Here is a 22,356-nt window from a genome sequence, read left to right on the forward strand (position 1 = left end):
ATTGTTGAATACTGAACTATGTGACTACATCTTCAATAAATAAAAAAAGTAATTTTAAAAATTCAGAACTCCTTAGCTCTCGAAATATGTGTATGTAGTATATGAATGAGTATATAACTCTAGAAACATGAACATATTTCTATAGAGCATTTATTCTTTATAGTATATGTTCATGCGAATATGTAAATATTTCTTCCCCTTCTCATTGAATGTTTTATTCTGATTCCACATTAAATGACTGGGGATATAAACAATCAACCATCTTGCACTTAAAGGTGAAGACATCAACCCTGCAAATCCCTGACACTTGCACTTAATTTCCCGTTCTTTTCCGCACATGTATGCAGTGCTGAGACATCTTCCATGCCCATAAAATCACTTCACCCAAAGACACATGAGACACCAAATCACTGACTGTACATGTGGAAGCTGCTGAGGAACTGAGAGGTGAAAATCCCTACTTGCAAAGACAGATACAATCTGTTTCATAGCTCAATGCGTGATTTTTTTGGCATTCCCTCTATTTGAATGGTATCATTGCCATACCTGATTACATGGCACCTCTTTTCTGCATGTGCTACGTTAACACCTAGAAAGCTTCCCGCTCTGACTGATGCTCAAGGGTGTCATACGGAACAATGTTCCCAGTTTCCTGCTGCTGATGTTTAAGCTTTCCCAAACCCTTTTAATGATCGGATGTCAGTTCTGATGAATGGAACTCACATATATCCCAAGGGAAGCGAGCAGCTGCACTGGACCTTCTGTACCCCCTGAGCCAGTCTTATTTCGTACAGACAGACCCAGAAGTTGGACAAAAGTGGGAGCCGTGCACACGGGTACTTTCCAGGTGCCAATGCCAAGTTGGCAGAACAACCTAGACTCTGCCTGGGCAGTGAACCTGAGCAGCAGGCAGGGTGACCCAGTCCCGGCGCAAGCTCAGGACGTTACTTGTCAGGACGCAGGGATCTGTTTTGGCAGAAGATTCACAGGACTCCACAGAGAGGAGCAGATAGGAAGAAATGAGGTCAAAGAGTTTTACTGTCGCCTAATTCTTTGATCTGTTTGTCCCTTCATAGCAAGGTTGAGGTCTCGATTTTAAATGTTTATTCCTCTCATGTCACAGTTTACTTTTTATTAAAAAAGCATCAAATAAAGAGGCTAGGCAATATTTATCTGAATAGGGTGGTGATTTTTAAAACTACTGAAATGACAGCAATGATAGCCATAGGAGTTTTCTGAACCTTTTAGGTTTGTAGCATATTTTTTCTTGATGAAAACCACAGTATTATCATAACAGGATTTTTTAAATAAGTAACTGTCGAGGGGAAGGGCCCTCATATCGTAACACTTCATATGATCAGTGAGTAGGAGCAGTGAGGCACTGCCAAAGACAGAAGCTCACACAGTTAAATATGTGTACAGTGTCAATCAAAGCTGTAGAGGAGAGATGCAAGCACACAGATACCGTTAAAGTAAGCTGAGCCGTTAAAGATGATTAAACCAGTATCTTTTTCCCACCTTCTACCTAAAGTTTTTCGAGCTTCGAAACCACTACCCAGTAAGCTGTTGCTTTGCACTAGATGGGAAGGAGCCTGGTACTGTCTTGGCCACCTGTACGCTTTCGAAAGCATCAGAGAAGTAATCAGGACCATGGACACCGTGCTGTATCTGGTGGCAGAGTTCTCAGCCCGAAACACAATGCAGTTACCATGGGAGCCGCTGTCTGGAACGTCACTGAGCACTCTGGCCACTCACGCTGGCCTTCCTCGCAGACTTCTTTTCCTACCACCAGCCCCCTCTTGATGCTGATGAAGCCTGTCTCAGTCCTTAGCCCATTTTCTCTTCTCTCTGCCTGCTCAAGCCCAGCTGGCCACACGGCAATCCGACAGCGATGGCTCCTGTTTCCACGGGGTGGGCCTCCACTCTGGGCCTCGCGCCTGCCTGTCTTACTGCCCACGATGGCTCCCCTGCCACAGAAGCACCACACGTCACAGAAGCACCACGTTCACCAGTTTATGAAGCAAGTACTCTGCCAGTCTCCGGTGACTGGTAAAATCAATCCTCCCTCACTGTGTGAGGGGGACATTCGAAATGCTTTCCTCTCAATGACCTCTAACAGCCAATCAATTGTCAGGTCCTAGTAAGTATGTGTAAATTTATCATTTCCTTTCGATTCACTACAACTATGCTAATGCAGACACACACCATGTCTTTCCTGGACCTTTGCAATCTCCTCTTTATGACTCTTCCTCCCTTCATCTTCTATACTTCTTCACCTCTGGCTTTAAATCACTGAATGGATCCTCACCAGTGATAGGGTAGCATCCACATGGCTTTGTCTTTTGAGCTTTATCCCAATTCTTTCCATTTTGCATTTCCTCCTCCACATCCCACGACTTCCAGACTGCCTCGATTTCTCTGTGTGCTCTATGCTCTCCGCCGCCAGCCCTCCCTAGCACGGAGAACATTACTCCACGTCCCGACTCTGCCTGTCCTCTTCCTGCAGAGGACACCGGGGTCTCTGCTCTCTCCCATCGCCCGTTATGTGTACTGCTGTTACATCTCACACCGCGCTGTTTGCTTGTCTGATTCCCACACATGCTGCCTGGCACAGCACATCTGCTCAATCGCCATCTCCAAAGTATTCCTCTGCTTGACTGTCCGCCCATTACATACACCCCGTTATACAAAGACTGTAGTTGTGTCCAACTCAAAGGCTATGCCAACAAAGCTGGGACATTATAAATTAAGAACCTAAGAAAGGCAGCAGAATTAAGGTTTTAATTCTACCTTCTGCCAAAATTATTTAAAAAAAACCTCAGGCCAAAACATGACATTAGCAAATAACGTTTTTCTCCCGAGGTACTTACATTTCCTCTGAAACAACAAAAGGGTTTGGTGTGGTTACAACATAACTTAGGAAAAATATATCCATTTTATATTCAGAAACTAAAATGACAGAGGCCTGTCTTGTGGTACCTGTCACATGCATACAAGGAAAACACAGCTCCTAAACTGGGTTTAAGGCCTCTGGTAGGTGGGAGGTCATGAAACTGGAACACCAGTGCGGGGACATGTGGCTGTGGCGTCGGGAAAGCCTGACCCAGCCTAGGCAGCAGGATTCATCCCCGACTGCAGCAGCTGCCCAGAATCTGGTCAAAAGGAACCCGTGACCGACACCACCCACACCACTGCCACCTGCACTATAGGTTGACGTGCTTGTTAAGGAACCACCCCAAGAACTAAAGCCCACAAATCTCCAATCTTCAAAAGCGAAACCCTCCCAACTTACCCTCAGGTCCCTAAAGTTTAATAACACCGCTAACGCCCTGGGAATGGAATTCTTTCTGAGGACGCCAGGGAGAATACTGTCACCATCATATCAGTGAAGGTAACACTCAAGACTCCAAAGAAACTTGTATTTCAGTGTTCTGGGCTTTGGGGAAAGGGTATCACATATTTAAATTCATTTCTTGTTCCGTAGACAAAAACTCCGTCCTGGAACATAAAATATGTTTTCCTCCCAAGAAAAGTACCAGCAAGGCCAAGATACGGTGCCCTAGTGTCCCTTTCCTGAATGAGCTCCTGCTCACTCTCCTGACACATACTCGCGTACTCAGAGCCACGTTCTCTCTGACAAACCAAGTGTAGAATGGGCGTGCACATTTCACAGTGACCCTGGGTGAATAATGAACTCCTGTTCATAGCTGCCTCTCAACGTCTATATTTTCTACGCTCAGAAGCTGTAATCACGGTTGCCACTGTGTGTGCCACGTTCCCTCACAGGCTGGTGCTTCTAGGTCCTCAAACCCTGCAGCAAGTCCGCACACCAGCCCTGTTAAGACATCTGGGCCTTTTGTTGTGTTAGACGATATAGTGTTTGTCCTTAAATTTGCCAAATAGTTCCCCAGGGTAATTCCCTTCATGGTTTTGATGGCTTCTTGAGTGAGCAAGGTCATTTCAAGGTTCTCTGGATGAGGTGTGTAGTACAGCAACCTCTCTTTAGCTGACAGCAGACTTCTGAGTGTGATACTGGCGGAACAAAGTACCATTTTCTTTTCTACTAGATCAAGGGTTAGCAAAGTATAGCCTACAGGCCAATATGGCCAGTCACCTGTTTTGGTACATAAAGTTTCATGGAAACACAGCCACAATCATTCACTACATATCGTGCATGACCGGGAGAGTGAGCAGTATGACAGAGACGGTGTGGCTCGCAAAGCCTAAGCTCCTTGTTATCTGGTGCTTTGCACATGTTCTTTGAGGGTTCATGGGGTTCCAATGCTCTGTCAGAGAAGTTCTGCTGTATCCCACAGATGGCCAAGTGTGCCAGGCTCCAAATGTCCCTCTGCAAGTCTGGAGGCCCACGGCAGAGTGGCTCAGCCTGGAGCTGAGATGCCCAGGCCACTGCCCACTCATGGCTGACCTGGGCATGCCACACAAGGAACCGACTCCACTGCCAGGCCCCTCAGTCACCAGGCCAAAGGGGTGAGGTACTGGCCTACAAACCTATGTTTTACCGCCTATGTTTTTTCCTGATTTAAAATTTTCCTGCAGCAAGTACGGCTTTTCAAATCATCACTCTGCATCAGTCAGCTTTTATCAGGCTATGTTGCAGTAACAGACAGCTCCCAGATCTCAGTGCTTACAACCACAAAGATTTCCTTCTTGCTTATGATACAAAACAGCTAGGGCTTGTCTCAGAGTCTGCTCCAAGCCATTCTGGGGCAGAAGGAAAAGAGAGGGATGACAGGAGATGAACAGCTCTTACAACTTCTGCTCAGATGTCCCGTATGTTTCTTCCACTCACATCCCACGGGCCCAAACCAGTCACATGCTCCAGCACGATGCAAGTGGAACAGGAAGTACATGGCTCCCACAGAAAACGCCTGCTTCAAGTGCCAGGGCAATGGCATGGAGGACAGAAGAACTGGGAATAGCGCAGTTTATGACGTGTTCTCTATGTGTTTAAAGATGGAATGCCTTTCTCACTTCTCACACTGTCACTTATCTCATCAGGAACTGAACTTGGGCTCTACACCTGTAAGTACATGACAGCCATCAGGATATAACCTGTATTTTCTATCCTCTGAGCAGTTAAAGAGCCTGAGAGCCCTGTCTTGCCTGGTAGCCAAACTGACCCTAAAACCACAACCTCAAAAATATCTCTGTGTCATTGTCAGGTCCCACACGTTCCTATTTAAAATTACAACACGAGCTAGGTAGAACATTGAGTTTTGCTTTTATCATTTACAAAGATTTTTATGAACCAGATAAATGGTACAAGTCATGAAGATCAAGTTAAAGTCCTGTCCCCATATCCACCCACCCCTGAGGGGGAAGATAAGTGAAAGGAACTTTCTGTACAATTGGTGACTTAAGCTAATTGCTCTTGCTCAGATCGCTCTGGGAAGTTTGTTTCAGAACAGATACAGAGCCAGTTTTTGAGATGCAGGTGACAAATCAAGCTCACCACTGTACAGATACGGGGCACGTAAACTTACACAACGACTTTTTCTTCCCTTTCTGCTCTTATACATTCAAAGACCTTTATTAGACAACTTCTGTGTATCTGTCACTGGGAAAGTCCTGATCTACACGGCTGCTTAAGCCTTCCTATGAGACAGGGCTTTCTGGGTGGGGCTGGGCTGCGAGGCAAGTCTGTGGGGCGCAGGCTGACTGCTGCTTGCTTCCAGGCTGCAAGCTACTGCAGGTCACTGGCAGCAAGTGGAGAACGTACTTGCAATGTCACCCTGCAGTGAGGCTGTCACCTTGCAGCGAGGTTGTCACACTGCAGCGTGGTTGTCACCCAACAGTGAGGCTGTCACCCTGCAGTGAGGCCTTCTAGTTCCCACTGTGAACCTGTGACTGCAGACGACACCCACTGGGAGAAACAACTACCTCACAGTTGTTACGTGCTTTGGGGGGTTCATTATGTCCGAGGGCTTTACAATGCTTCCAGATGTATTTACTTCCTAAATGGGTAATGTATGCACGCGGCATACAAATCAAAAGACACAGGGAGGTCCCCAGTGAAGACTGAGACTGCGTCCTGGTCCCCAGCTGCCCAGACCCCCGCCCAGGAAGAACCACATTGACCACTCCTGGTGTAGCCTCCCGAGACGGTCTGTGCACATGCACCCATGTCTTCCATTGGGCTTTCCTTTCCTTCCTGTCTTCCTTGGTTCTTTTGAGAAAACCTACCCAGCTGCACTTCCTGTTTCTTGGGGACGGGGGAGGAGTTCGTCTTTCTACGGCTTTGAGAGCCTCTTTGCTCATCGGACGGTCGGAAAGAATGCATGAAGTGTGGGCACCAGGGACCAAATCCCCACTCCATCACTTAACAGCTCTGAAACTGAGCAGATGAATTAAGCTTTCTGTTCTTCAGCTCCCTCATGGGGTGTCAGGATAATTCAGCGTTTAATATACAAACAAAGCACTCAGAGGCATCGCTGGCGCCCAGTGAGCGCTCAAAAGGTTGTTTGTGGTCATCACTACTAGTGTGCGCGCCTGTGTATAGAAGCACCATATTTATTAATCAGTTGCCCTTGCTAGATAGTTTGCTTGTGTCTAATCTTTGAACATCACATAGCGTGTCTGACAGAGATCTACATTTACAAGGCCCTTCAAACAGATACCTCGGGATACATGGTATCTACATGGGCAGACGGGACGGGGAGTGAGAAACAAATACTGATCGTTCACACTCCATATCTTGACTAACGCTCACTTGCATTGTCGCAGCGGAAGCTCGGAACCACACGGTGAGCTCATCGACCTCTCTCCATCCTCCCCACTGCCATCACCCTTCCCAAGTCCAAGCCGTATAGCCCAGAAGGTGGCACTGAAGGTGGCACACCGCGGTGTGAGGTGAAACGCACTGAAGGGCTGAAAACAATGACTGACAATTCGGTAACACATGTAAGAAGGGAGCAGGGAGCGGTAAGCGTGAGTCACTGAGCTCTCATGGCCGGGAAGTGCTGGCGCCGATCTCAAGTCTGCTCCTTCTAAGAGCAGCTGGTGCCCTTCCAGCAACACTTAACGGCTAGTTGGTCCACCTGAACGGCTAGTGTGTAGAGCCACTCACAGGGGATGGCAATGAGCGAAGCCCCCTTCCCATTCGCCTAGTTACTGCTGACACCAATGGGACAATATACTACAAGGACAACTCCTGTTTGTAAGTAAAGAAACTGCTTCAAATTCAAATAACTTGATTATGTTTTCTCCAGTGTCTTTAGGGGGGTGGAATTCTAATATGTGATGATATATTGTAGGAAGAACAGATAATGATGAGAAACTTCTAGACTTACAACCTGAAACATAGTTGTCAAGGCAACGTCTGAGCAGTTGTCTCTGCAGAGCCTGTTATCCATATCTAACAAGGCTTACACAAAGGTGGGCCTTCAAGAACTTACTAGACCTATCAGAGGAGCTTGTGGAATGTGCAAAGCATGAACAAGGGTACAGCATGAGTAACTGACTGTTTACTCCCCGACCTGCAGGCTTCAGAGGGACAACCCCCAGGCACTCACCCTTGTGAATACAGAAGCTGAGCAGAGGGGGTTCTCAGGGCTTAGCCCCTCCAGGGAAACCTACTTCCCTCAAAGATTTCCTTGCCGTGAACGCACCCCAGCATTTCACAGTGCAGCCTATGGACCAGCATCAGAGTGACCCCGAGCCAGTCTGCAAAGGCAGAGCGCTGGGCCCCACCCCAGACCCATTGAGGTACAAACAGGCAGCGTGGAACCTGGGAACTGGGTGTCATCAGTATCCAGAGTAGTTGGTGTCCACACAAAAATCTGAGAGTTACAACTTAGTGATTTAGGCAAATTACTCCCCAAGTGTTATGAATTACAAATGGACACACTTTTCCAGGGAAAGCTTTGAACCTCTGTTTGAACTCTGCAACGTGATCCCTAAACCTCAGAAAATTACAGGACTTGCTATTGTCTCGCAGGATTTTGTATTCTTCATTAGAATTTGTGGTCTAATTTTAGTTCCCCAAAGAGCAGCGTATAAAAGCCAGAATCAGTCATGCAAAGGGAACTGGTCGCACTATTGTTATTCTCCGCAGAGCGCAACGTGCTTATTAAGTAGAATTTAGAATACTAGCAGCCACACAGGGGCACCGTGCACAATACAACAGGAATCGTGTCAGCAGTCGGATGCACATTAGGCAGACTCTGGTCTACGTGCAAGGCAGGCGGCAGATCCTTCCTCAATGCACTATTTGTATCGGTGGCATATCCTTTAGACAAGCACTTGAACTCAGTACAATCTAGTGCTCAAAACAAATGCCATCAGTACTTACCTTGAAATCGATCTCACCCGCCCCTTTTATGTCACTGTTCCACCTTTGTCTGGGCCCTGGTCTGTGTGTGGCCCTCTCACATGACCCTGTGTCCACACACCATATGCTGCCCACCAGGAAGGACGGCTGAAGAGCAGACTCCTGGGCCATGGCCATCAGTGTCGGCTCATTAGTTCTGATAAAGTGCCCAGAAAAAGCCTTTAGAAACACTGCTCTGGACTTTCTTCTCCAAATCTGAGCTATCTGGAACTGTCACCACTCTTCATCATCATGCTAGAACACAATTTGGGGTGTGCGTGTTGGGGGGGGGGCGAAGATAAGGACAGAAAACCTTACAAATGACTCTTAAATTCATCTGGGAAAAAAAAGATAAACTGAAACAGCTAGTTATTTCCTGAGTCAGCTATAGGGGCAGATATTCCCCCCAAAACAAAATAAACAGTGACCAAGATTAATATAACATAATCCGTACTGTATAAAAAAGCCTGCTGTACAAATAATTTACATTAATGGGAACGGAATGAATTATTCAGTAAATGGGATTGGAAAATAACTACATGAATAACTCATCACATCGTATTCTAAAAATTTTCCAAATGGATTAAAGAATTAAAAGAAGAAGAAAAAAGACGCCACGTAAAACTTAGAAAAAAGTATAGGTTGCTTTTGTCCTGACGAGAGAATTTTCTTCAAATAAAAGTTATGAAAGAAATCACAAAGGAAAAATCCAACCTGACTACAGAATAGCTTAAAAGTTTAAGATGTGAAACAACCATAAGCAAGCTACCAGGTAACGACCGGAGTGCCCACACGGGAAACAGGGTGCGCGGGTCCGCAGGAGCTCCCGCTCCAGTGACTGCCGCGATGGCACTGTGTCTGCGTCTGCGCGGTGAAGGAGAGGACGTTTTCACGTGTTTGATCAGCTCAGCAGAACTCACCCTTCTGCCCTGGGGAGCGGGCCTGCAGTGCTGGAGCAGGCGGCAGGCTGCCACCCCCCACCTGTTTTCCGCAGCAGCCCAGGAGACCCCGGGAGCCGCAGTTCTGAGAATACTCCGAAAAGCAGGGCCGCACAGCGTTCTCAGCCCCGTGTGACACCCCCGCATCCCCACCCCCTGGCAGCACCAGCAGTCCCTGCAGCACTGAGACATGTCTGTGTCATGCGACACAGACTGATTTTACCTTTGATGTATTCCATTTCAAACTGTTCATAGAAAATTATCCCCACTTGTAAGACACAAAATGGAAATAAGACTGGGAGAAAGACGATCAAAACGTTACGAAAGATTTTAAAACGTAAAACAGTATTCTCAGTAAGGAACTATGTCAAACACTCTGGTTATCATGGGATAAACTTCAAACTTCTCACTGGGCATTGGAGCCAGCCACCACTGGTGTCCCAATGGGTACCTGCAAACACTTCTCTAAGTGACACTGTCCCCGAAGCCTGCCTGCTCAGCCACTGAGTCTCCTCGCTGTTTTCTACACACACACTGTGCGTCCCCTGCTTCTCAGCTTGGTTCACAGCCTTCCCCTCATTTTCGCCTGATTTTAGTGCTACTCAGGTTTCAGCATCCACTCGGAGCTTCCCTCCCCCATGAAGCATCTTCTCAGCGCTTCAGGACACAGCAAATGCTTCGTCTCGGAAACTGCAGCGTGGACCTCATGTACCAACAGCTGACACACTGGCCTTCCACTGTCTCCTTAAGGCCAAGAGTACGTGTTCCTTTTAACCCGCTGCCCTTGGCTCCGTTCTGTGTTCAGAATGCACATGTAAAATGTGTTTTCCAAAGACACACAACAAGAGACCAGACCTCGATGTAGGCTGAGCTCGGTGCCGTTTAGTCCTAACTGTCTCAGTTTCTCATCGTAAAACAGTGATACTAACACATACTGCCTAGGATGTACTGCCTAATACATCAAAAGTGAAGGACGCTGGGTAAATTTACAGTGCAGACCTCGGTACAAAGAAGGAATTCAGTTAACTCATCACTGTCATCACAAGGTCCTTCGGATCAGAGATGACCTGGACCTATTAGTACCCGCACATATTTATTCAACAGCATCTATCGTGGTGGCCGCTGCATATCAGGCACTGGACACCCTGCGTACACGTGGCAAACGAGTCCTTGTTCTCATTGTGCTTTCCGTCCACGGGGCCTGGTCTCATCACAGAGACCAAATCTTAGCCCATTAGAATGAGAAAGCATCTACAATAACTTTTAAGTAAAGTATAATATATTATACTGTTTCGACAATTCATCTGTTTAAAGTGAAAAACAAAAATAAAAACAAAAACAACCCCACAGCTTCCCATCTTAACATACCCACTAATCAGAGCTGGATTCTTTGCTATGATCCAATGTTGTTTGGTTACCCCCCCCCCCCCCGCTGGTCATCACCAAGTGTGCAAACACTTACTGTAGCAGAGCACCTGGCCCCTCTCCACATGTACACGCACACTCACTCCCATACACACATGCACACTCACACACTCCCCCACACACGTTTACTCACATGCACTCATGCACACACACACACACCTGCACGCCCACACTCCCATACACACTCACATGCACACACTCACACCCACTTACGCGTGTGCACACACACACTCACTCCACTTCTGGACTCATGGACTGTGCACTGGTGCCTAAGGCATCAGATCAGCTGGCCCCACTTCCTTTCCTCTCGTTTCCACAACTACTCAGCACTGCTTTCTCCAAAGCAGGCCCTGCGACTCTGCTAACAGCTGTCGCTGAAGCATCTTCTTACCATAAGCCGAGTAAACACTTAAAATCATAGTAAATTTTTAAAAGGCTGGCGTGTGCACATATCATCTCTAGTTAAAGTAGCTCTTAGAACTCTGCCCTATAAAATTAGGTTCTCATTTTCCACAGCCCCTATTAAAAATGCTTCTTCTATAAGTGACTCAACCAGGGGCTTAATATTTTCCATACAAAAAAGACTGCAGATGGGCTGGAAGGTGACCTTCTGCAAGCCCGTGAAGGGTAAAGCAGGAGTGAAACGAACAGCACAGGCCTTGAATAAGAAGGGATGCTTCACTTTGCTCCTTACATTTGAAAAAGAAACTTAGTTTTGGCTATTTTATTATTTGTAAATTATGTATGTGACAAATTGAGCTTCCTAACTGGCATATTTACAGGGATAATCGATGGCTGTGGATTTGGCCTGGTGCTACTTTGTTTTGAATTTGTCTAGCTTACAGTGGTATGCAAACTCATTTGGAACTTTTACAATAAAGTAGAGAAAAGAGTGGCAGGAATTTTACTGGCAAAGCTGAAAGGATTTTTCTGGAAGAGAGAAAAGAAATATATGACAGCTTACATAAAGCGTGGCATTCTGGAGAAAGACAGACGTTAAAAGGGGTTTTCCAGGAAGCTTTTGCTGTGAGCTACATGGCTGAGCTCCCCCCCAGGGGCATGCCCCCCTGACGGTTCCAGTCTATTTGTGCATGTGTGAGAGGAACAGGCTGCGTGAGAAAGAGCCTTATAAATAGCTTGACAATTAGATTGCTGAAAAAGGGGATCATGTCATTATTTCATTTCATTTTGCAATATAATTTTTCTTTAGTGTAAAGAACACCCACGTCCTTAATAAAAAAAACCGCAGAGTAGTTTATGGGGTTCAAACCAGTCCTTTAATAGTCAGTATTTACATAGCTCAGGTAAGTCACCTTCATTTACGGACATTTTATCATGCCAACAGCTCAGTATTCATGATTTTATTTATTTTTATTTTCCCCCCCTAAATAATGCATGTGCATTGTCAAAATTTCAGAAGTTAGAGGAGTATATACAGTTAAAAATAAGTCCCCCAAGGGAAACTGGTAACCTATATGAGAAACAGTGTTAGGTTGTTGGGGCAGTTCTTTCCTGCGAGCACAGCCTTGGGAGCTTTCCCGTCGCCCTCCCTCCTCCGATATCTTATTGGAGCAGTTTCCCTGCGAGCACAGCAGTTAGAGGCCTTCCCGTCAAAACAGTGTTGAGTGATCACAGCTGTTAGGGACAGACCTCCCCGGCACCCCGGCCAGATTTAACCAATCCCTAGTGCCGCAATAGCAATGGCGCGAATCCCCCCCAAACCCAGAGGCCTAACCCTATAAAACAAAGTGCCCGACCCCAGTAAGTGCTCAGTCTTTGGGAACAATTCTGCTGAGCCCGCTGGCATAATAAAGCTGTGTTCTCCCTGATCTCTGAGTGCCGCTGGAGTTTCTCAGTCCTCATTGTTCTTCCGCAACAAGGTCACCTAGACTTTTTTTTTCTACGTATTTATCATTAATCTCTTTAGTCATTGCTACCTCTGTACTTGCTACAATGACTTTACAATTATCACCTAGCACTGCACAATTTTAACCTCTGTTTTTTTACATCTTTTGTGCCTAATTTATTTTCTGGAATCGAAGTTATCCAGTAGAATTTATATTTGGAAAGTAAATATTAATAGGAGAGAGTTCCTAAAATTTCAAAAAATTATTTTACATTTATATTGTTGTTAGGCAGTTAATTCTTAGGTTTATTTTTCAGGGAAAGTTTTAAATCTCCATCTGGTTTTCCCCTGAAAGCCCAATACTTATGAAACTCACTCTATGTCTTCATTGCCTGTTACATGTTCTATAAGAATGTAAACCTATTTTACTATCAATCTTAGCAAAATGAAATTAGAAAGAATTATCTGCCCTTGTGAACTCCAAAACATTGACTGCAATCTCAAAGTTGCACTAAACTCTCCTAATGTGACTGAAAACTCACTGGTACAAGTAAACAGAATTAGAACAAGTATATGTTTATTACTTATGTTTATCACCTTTCTGGTAGATAGAAGTGCAAACACACAGCTTTCTGTCTCACCTACGATTCTGGGAACCTATGAAGAATATGCCCATGGTTGCCACGTTCGTTTACATGAGACAGCATGCCATTCATTTCTCTTCGAGACAAGAGCACCTAGCCCCGAAGTCCAGTTCAGAGCTAAAGACTTCAGTGGCTAAAATTCCACCCATTTCTCTGGGTCTTACAATATTACTTAAGGCCCAAATGACTTGGTCCTGGCATTTAAAATAAACGCTAAGCTGCTACAAGAAAGAGCCCCCAACACACAGTGGCCTCAATGAGACAAGTGTTTATTCTCTGTCGTGTGCGAGTCCAGGGCAGCCTAGCGGGCTGAGTCTCCTGCCCAAGGACATTCGGCCACTCAGACTCCCCCCACACTGGTGTCCTGCGGGACCCTGGGACCCTCCTCCTGCTCCTGGCTCAGGGCCATGGCTAAGGTCCAGTTCTCCAGAAGAAGGAGGAGAAGGGAACATGACCTCCTCTTAAGCCAGTGAGGTGGAAGGTGAACTCCTCACTCTGATCACCTTCCACCGTGGTGCTAAGTCCCACGGCCACGCCGAGCTGCAGGGGGCTGGCGTCCACGCGCAATTACAGTGCGGGAGCAGGCCGCCACACTCAGTGGTCAGCGCTCACCTGATGTGCAGGTGACAACTGCCGCAGAGATAACACTCTTCTGTCCCTCCTAACACTGACCCAATGGAGACATGCAGAAAGGAACCCCAGAGACCAAGGTGACGTCCTGACTACGTACAGAGGCCAGGCTGGAGGATAAGGCTTTATGTCTGCCGGCCACAGGAGCTTTATAATGCCGAGTCTCAGCATGAGGCAGATGTCACCAAGTCCAAGGCAGCACTGGGCCAAGGCAAGCCCTGGGCCATGGGGACGAGCGTGCCCTCGGAGGAGCAGGAGAACGAATGCTCCCTGCAGGCAGACTGCTCCCAAAAAGGATGGCTGCAGTTCAGCCAAGGCCAAATTTACTAAATGCAGCATTTGCCCCACCGCCCCTGAGCGGGGCTGAGCCAGGCGTGCAGCTAGCCTGGCACCTGGCACCCGGCACAAACTCCCTCCAAGGGGTGAGAATGAGGAAGTTGTACATCTGACTTTACCCAACCCAACTGGGCATCGGTGCATTTCTAAAATCCTCAATTCCCCACCGCCCACCCCCTCATCCAAAGCTAATCCCTCCGCCAGTCCTTCATGCTCCGCCCACCTTCTGTGACACCCATTTTGCCCTCCTGCTTATCTTTCAAGTGTTTTTCTCCACTGATCTCCCTCCACAAATGCCTGTACTCGTTTCTTAGAGAAATCTTCCTTTGGCCCCAAATTCCCTTCTAGCTACAGTGTAACTCTACTGTTACCTTGATAAATAAGCCTTGAAAGGACAATCTGACTTCATTGCTTCATTCTCTGTTGTTTCCTCAACCCACTGAAATCTGACTTCTGCCTGTACCACTAACAGAAACTTTTCTATTTCCAAATTCAGTCAGTGTCAGTCTTCGTCTCACTTGACCCCACACAGTGAGTAATACTCTTGAGTACTCTATTTTTGAAAGTCTGTCTTTCCTGAGGTTTCCATGACAACCTTCTCTGTTTCATTTCTTTAAAAAGCGTCTTCATCCCCTCTGGTCTGTAAATACTGGTTTTCCCCTGGAAATTCATCCCTGACCCTCTCTTGCCCCATAATACACATTCTCCTTGAATAAACATTGCAGTCTAAACAGAAATGCACGATGATCCCCGAGTCACTGCCCTAACGGGAACCCTGTTCCCTCCACTTTTAGCCACAACATCCCCTAGGAATCTCTACCACGTCCTTTAGGATCCTGACATGGTCCCTCTCACTTCACCCTTGTAACAAGTAACATGGCCTCCTTCCGAGGAGGGGCGAGGGCGTCTGCTCAAACTGAGACTTCTGCGTTAGGGGCTTTGACATGACTACGGGCATGGGGAGGTCAGCGAGGCAGAGGCCTCTGTCAAAGCCCTGGTGGGCTGTGGAACAGCAGCAGGACAGGACCACTTTGCCCTCACAGCCAAGTCCAAGTGCCTCACAGGACACGACAGCCCTGTGGGTGGTGCTCCTGCCTCTGTCCTTGGCTGTCACCTGCAATACTGCTTCCTCCACAAGAAACTGCTAGTGGACTCCGCCAGATGCCATGTTTGGTGCAAGGCAGAGAATGTGGTGACACCTGCGAGCATCCAGAGCTCTACCTAATGTCAGGTCCCAAGTGACCCCGACCTGTCACACACAGGAAGCAGCTCTGACTCTGGCATCTTTAGGGCTCGTGGGCATCTCAATTTAGCTTCTTTCTGTTTCATATAGGGTGTTCTGTCTCAGGTGGTATTGTGTTAAAATGCCCTCCAACACACACACACACACACACACACACACACACACGCACACACACACTCACACACACCAATGTTGAGTAACTCAGGTAAGATCACTCCTAAAGATACAGGAGAAAGACTCTTACCCCGGGTGCTGTTTTTCTTTAGTTCATTTTCCCTTCTTACTGATGAAGTAGCACGAGACTGCAAGTACACATTTGGGAGCAGGCCTAGGGCAGAGGAGTCAGAGGTCTCGGCTGTAGGTCAAGGGCACAGCAGTGCTTGTGGCCCTCCACGCTCCCTGGTGCTCAGCATAATGCCAGGCACTATGGTAAAGAATGTGTGCAGACTTACACTTTTCCACTGGGCCCAAAGATTCAGAAGACAGTGGATTTATTTTTAAGTAACTTGGGGTCCCCAAAATGCCTGTTTTTATCAAAGACCTATCTAACTCAAAACAAGACGACAACAATACGTGCTTTCTTTAGAAAATATGCTCCACTCCTTGAAACAGTCGAGTTGCTCCTTACGTGCAGAGCTCCACTCCATACCCACACTCCTCACGCCCCTTTGGGGAGCACAGAATTCTGACTAAGCTGCTTTTCCGAGGGTCGAAGTTTCCCAAGGGGCTACACACAGGTCACCACAGGCCTCGCTCTTGCTTCAATCAGCTCACAGGCAGGACAGGGCAAGGCGGCGTTGGGGCCACAGAGGGCTGCCCTCTCCTCCAGGTCTGGAGCATGAGAACAAGGTCACTTCAGCAATGCACAGGAGCGGACAGGGTCCTCTTGCTGGGCTCTCTGCGTATTTCCATTAGTGGCCACTGCAGTCTTGGGGCTCCTTTCAAGGGAGCATTTGAGGGAGAGAGAGCAATCCTTGGAGCCTGCGTTAGCCTGAGGCTATTTAAGCCAGACAAGCTCAAGAAAAAGAAGCCTTTCATGTGTTCAGCCCTGTTTACTGAGCTTTGCACTGTGGCTTGAAGCCAAATTCCAACTAATAAAATTTCTGTACTGCTACTGTTTGGTGATTTGCCCTAGAATTTTGCTTTATGAGAACATACCTCTCTGAAGTGTCAGGGAGGACATGGTTAGTTGAGGCAAGCCAGAGATATCCTGAGTACTCTGGCAAAACACCATTAAACAGTACCCCAATCTCACTCAAATTCTGAAACAATGTGAGCATGAAAAATTGATTTAAAGTAAAAATGCTGTTTCTGTTTGCAGAATACATTTTACTGGTATTACTGTCAGTAAAAGCTTTGACAACAAGGTACAGTGAACGGCAAGATATTTACAAGCTCATGAGTTCAGTGAAATCTTGACAGTGATCTTGAGGCTGCCCCCACTGAACACAGAGTCCCCCCCGCTCCCCATCACCTGTTCATGAGCCGCTCCATCTGTCCCGCTTGGTTTGGAGTGAGAGAACTATTAAACATGAGGCGCCAATGACTAGAAAACTGGTAACAAATCTCCCTATTGGGAGTCACACTGCAGCCCTGTGGCTGAAATGGTGCAATGAACAGAATTATAAATCGCAGTGAAAAACCACGTTCAAGTTTCCACAACCACTGCACACATTCAGACACAGGTATTAGCTGTTTCTAGCAAGAGCGTCGTGTGAATTCTGACTTTTGTATGCTGAGTCTCAAAGATCTCCACCTCTGTGGTTTCATCCCTGCGGGGCCGCTGGGAAGCCAGGCCTATTCCCTTACTGGAGTTACTCGGCAGGGCGTTTGTGTGCATAGTTCAACATGCATATTCAATCTTATAGCAATGTGAAAATGAAGCAAAAATATTAGGTTTACAATACAGACCGCAAACACTACAGCTGGAACCGTGTAGATAGTGAGGCTATGGCTCTCGCTGAAGGTGAGAAAGAAGGCGTTCTGTTTAACGCAAAAGGGCCTGATTTACACCTGGTAACAGTGGCTCTGCTCCTTTTCCCTAGATGACCCTGCAGTGCCTCAGCTTTACTGATCCTTCCAAACGCTGCATCTCCAGGCTGGATTTCTCTCCCAGCTTCTGACTGACGTTGCTCACTGAACAACTCTAGGCAACGAGTGCCAGTTTGAGTCATACTGTTTTAAGGCCTGCGTTGGGCTGGATCTGCGGGCTGAGATTCCCCAGCAGCTCCTGCAGATAAGTGGCTTGAAGAAGGCCACTTATGCAGGCAGCAAAAAATGATGACATGCTCTAACTGCTTTAGTTCATTCTTTATAACATTTTCTCTGTTTGTGACAAGTAACATGGATTGTTTTTAATTCCAAATTATTTGTGTTCTTTAACTGCCTCCAAAAGTCAGTTCAATAAGCAAACCACTAGACTGAAACCAGAAGACTCCAAATAAGCACAATTTACTCGCCGGTTGCTCCATGACAGACAGTAGCCTCCCCCAGAGGAAATGTCTGTACCAGGGGTGTCCAAACTTTTTTCAACGTTTTTTACCAAGGGCCATATGTGGTAAAATACACAAACAGCCGGGCCACTCACTCGAGGTGAAGTACGTATTGCCTCACCTGGTTTATTTAAGTAAACTAAATATATTTTTGGAATTTGCTGCGGGCCAATAAAAAATGGATCGCGGGCCACAGTTGGCCCGTGGGCCGCAGTTTGGACACCCCTGGTCTATACACACATCAGCAAAACATGACAAGAGGTTATCTGGTGTGATGCTAACCTGTAAATGCTCAGAAAATAACTGCACAGCAGGTTTGCAAAAGCAAATAGGGTGAGTGATAGTTACAACAAAAATCATGATCATCCCATCATTCTTAGGAAATTGTGTTTCAAAAATTAACCAGCAGGAAAGCTGAACATGGAAATAGGAACACCTGTTTAAAATAATTAAAACAAGAAATCACACAGACCTTTCCATGAGGTTTTAGCATCATTAAGAAGCCTTATGCTAGCCGGAAATGTATGAGTGCCTGACTCCTGCTGCCTTCATAGACAGACAACCCCTTTGTGTAAACTCACCGGAAATATTTACATTCAGGGAGCTATTTTCCACGGTTGCTGCTAAGAATAGTGGCACAGTTAAGTTTTTCTTTAGTATTTGTCTATGATGGCCCTCATTTCTCATTTGATTTAACTATACATATATCATATCGTAGCAAACATTACTTCACCGGGGGAACATTTTTCTATTTCTCTGAGAATATGAGGGTTTTTATAAGTGAATGTTTTAAGTCTTTAAAAACACAGGGCAACTTTATTCTTTGTCCCAATTGATATTTTCTTTTCTCTTTTTTGTGTTTTAAGGTTAAAACTGAACACCTGGAAAGCAGTATTACTGGTTTCCTATTTCTCTACTTACATATTTTATTTGAAAACATCCTCATGAAAACTTGGCTGAAAAAAACGGAAGAATATTCACTCCAATAAGAAAGATGGCTTTTAGCCCAACAAAAGTCTTATTCAGACAGAGCGAAAATCAGTAAAGCAACATCAACACAAAATCGATTTTGTTGTTTCCCATTACCTGAATAGTGTTTAAAATAAAGAAGTGCTCCTGGCTGCTTTAACTTCATAGAAGAATGCATTTCATGTTTCCCTTTCCAACAAGGTTATAAATCTATCCAACATTAATTTACCCAAACCCAACACTACTGAGATTCGCTATCTATAGAATCAGCGGCCAAAACAAGGACAATTCATGAAAATGCCACCCACCTACAAATGTATACAAATACATCCCGAGTCTCTACCTAATAAGTTAGTAACCACTATATGGCATTCTAAAATCATAGCAAGTACCGTGGCCCATAAATTAAAGTAATAATTTCATCACCTTTTAAAAAAACATATGCTAAAATGGAATATGTCCATGATACCATTTGATTTTTTCCCCATTGGGACTATAGTTTCTCAATATTATTGCAAATATTTCTTAAAATGCATTTGGACTGAGTAAAATGTTTAGAAAGTTGGTTTCTTCTGACCTGCATGCTTTGTGGTTAAGAAGAATGAGGGCTCTTCAGCGTGACTCGGGCCGTGCAAGCTCATCTAGGTGTGTTCCTAAGAAGGGAGTCCTGGACTGCCCCAGCATCTCCATCTGACCCTGGGGAAAGCAGCTGCTGCCAGCTGTCTTCACTTGAGGATGAGTGACAGACATCCCACTGCAATCTCCTTCCACCTGTTAATACCTGTAGGATAAAGTCCATACCTTAAAGTGCAAATAAACAAACATCAAAACCAATTAAATGTTTATTATAGAAAGTTGGAAACAATAAAAAGCACAAAGGAAATTAAAAAAACATCATTTGTAAATCCAACATCTAAAGGAAAGCATTTTGGTGTATTTCCTTCCAGTATTTCCTGCCTCCATGGCCTTCACCTCATACATCTTTGAGGTGTGGCAGCTGAGGGACCATGGCTGAGTCATCGCTCTTCCTTTTGTAAAGGCCGAACCCATGACAGTGGCAAGAAAGTGATCTGAAACTTTGTGTGATTTGTTGAAACCCATTTTGAAGATTTTGGTAGCATAAGAGTTTTTGAATATATAAATGTTACAGCATTTCCTTTACATGATGAAACATAATTTTGACATCCTGAGAGTCCTTCTCCTTCCCTCATTCCCTGTAGTCACTCATCCCAAGTAATCCTGGCAAAGCCTGTGGACATTCTCATCTTCTCGTCCGTCCACAAATGTGTTGAGGCCCACTGACTGTCTCCTGCACATGGGAACAAATCTAGCACGTGGTTTCCCCTGGTTCTCCTCACAGCTCACAGTAAACTCTCTAAATCCACATCTGATTCTTTCTCCTCAAGCTACAGAAATCCCATGTCTGCCCACTTGACTACAGGATAAAATCCAAACTCTAGGGAAGTGGTTCTGAAAGTGTGGCCCGTGAGCACATAACCAGCCACATCAGCACCACTTAGGGATTTGTGAAAACTGCAAATTCTTGCCCTTCCCCACCCCACACCTGCAGAATCCAAATCTCTAGGGAAGGGCCAGGCGATCTGTGTTTTTAAAAGCCCTCCAGGAGACTCTGATGCACTGAAGTGTGAAAATCACTGCTGGAGAATTAGCAGGATGGTTATGCGATCTGCCTCACTCCCCTAGGCTCACAGAGCGCTCTGCGTCTGCTCTCAGGTCTGTCGGCATTTCCCAAGCATTTCATGCCCTTTCACGTCTGTGCTTTGGTACTTCCTGTGTCCGAAATGCTATTCTACTCGTCCACTGTCCACTCCTACAGGGCACTTCAAATCCTTTTGGAATGTGCAGAATATAAATAAGTGTATACTCATCTTTCTAAATCCAGCTCAAATATCACCTCTGCTGAAAAACTTTCCGACTCCCAGACAGAGCCAGTCATTCCTTCCTCTGTGCTGTCAGTGTGTGTAACATGTGTGCTACTGTTGCTTATGCCTCTCCCTGGTAGGCGGGTCCTCCAGGGCAGTCTCATCCTCTCAGTGTGTCCTTAAAAACGCTGGGATCATGTATGTTCCCAGTCAGTGACTATGGAGACGCCAGTAGCCACCTTATTTGGCGGTAGAGTGGACAAGCCTGTTTACTCCTCCTGTGCTTCTCTTCTAACTGAAGATGAACCCTCTTTCTCCTGGGGCGATGCCCTGCTTCTTCCTCTCCAACTAAGAGCACAGATTTGAGAGGGAATAACATGAAGAGATGGGGGAAAGGGGATCAGCAAAGGACGCCTTTCCTCCCTAATGCATACCCCATAAATGGCACTAATAATCTTGATATAAATCCAAACTGAAATGTAAAAATGTTCTCTAGTCATATATTTTCTTTCAGTCTTAATTTGTGAAAGAGTTGAAAAGCTATAGTATGTAATAAATATTGAAGAACATATAATTCTGTATATGTGTGCTTAGGGAATAATGGATTTGTTCTGTGGAAATAATATCAGTCTTGTACTGTATTTTCTGTACAGGGAAACAAAGCTCATTGGCAGAATATTCTGAATTTTCCTCTTTCTTACTTTCTAAACAAAAATGCAAAGGCATACTCTACGCTCCTTTTTCTCCCTAGTGCCCCATGTGCTGTTCATTAACGCAGTGGTGAGACTGAGCAGCACTTCGTGAGCTCACCAACTTGTACAGTCACATGATGACACTGTGAGAATCGGCGCTTGCATCCACTGTTATGAATAAACATCAGTTTTCTAAGTGAACCCTGAGACACTATTTTCTACAGAATTGAAACTACTTGAAATTGGAAACACAAATCTTTTGGCAACTCTGAACTGGAAGTTATATCTGCAGAGTTGGCCTGTAAGTTTCCATAATTGGATAAATAATGACTTAGCTCGTATGAGTGGGTGAGTCCCCTTTTTCCACTAGTCCTTACCTGCCACGTCCATCAAGACCACTTCTTCTAGGCCAGACAGGTAGTGAAGAGCAGTGACAGAAGAGAAGTGTACTTGGAAAGGATGGGCATGCCTGGAAGCCCAATGACAGCAGATCAAGACTGGATGTGTGTATAGCATTTCCCACCACAACTAAAGCTGGACAAAAGGACCCGCAGGAGACTGGTGAGATTCACAACTAGCTCAGGGTATTAAGGAAGCCTTCGCTTAGACGTGTCTGGGAAAAGAGTCTTTTTAAGAGATCAGAAGGGCAGAGTGCAAACATCCTGAGGTGGAAGTCAGTGTGACTCATCCAAGGGAGAGACACAACAGTGTGGCTGGAGGTAGGGTGGCAGATGAGGGAATGCAGACAAAGGCTAGATCATAAAGGGCTTTGCAGGTCACACAAGTGGGTGGGTGCTTTTGCTAAAGTGACAGAAATGTTTTAGGCTGGGGGTGGGAGGTAGGAGTGTTTGTAGGTTAAGACATATCTATTTCCATTTGTAAAATATAACTTTCACAATTCTGTGACAAGCAAATTGCAGGGGACAAGA

General features: G+C 45.8%; 1 protein-coding gene across 1 annotated transcript in view; it reads right to left on the reverse strand.

The window, feature by feature from the left end:
- Positions 1 to 19,569, reverse strand: part of NECAB1 (N-terminal EF-hand calcium binding protein 1) — a 108,883-nt gene extending 89,314 nt beyond the window's left edge. The window contains exon 1 of the mRNA XM_019726238.3: positions 19,430 to 19,569. Coding sequence (XP_019581797.1) covers positions 19,430 to 19,435 — 6 coding nt within the window. The 5' untranslated portion in view covers positions 19,436 to 19,569. The remainder of the gene's footprint in view (positions 1 to 19,429) is intronic.
- Positions 19,570 to 22,356: the final 2,787 nt, after the last annotated feature.

This window comes from Rhinolophus sinicus, chromosome 7 (assembly GCF_057876585.1).
Source record: "Rhinolophus sinicus isolate RSI-liver-muscle chromosome 7, RSI-T2T, whole genome shotgun sequence".
Taxonomy (NCBI): domain Eukaryota; kingdom Metazoa; phylum Chordata; class Mammalia; order Chiroptera; family Rhinolophidae; genus Rhinolophus; species Rhinolophus sinicus.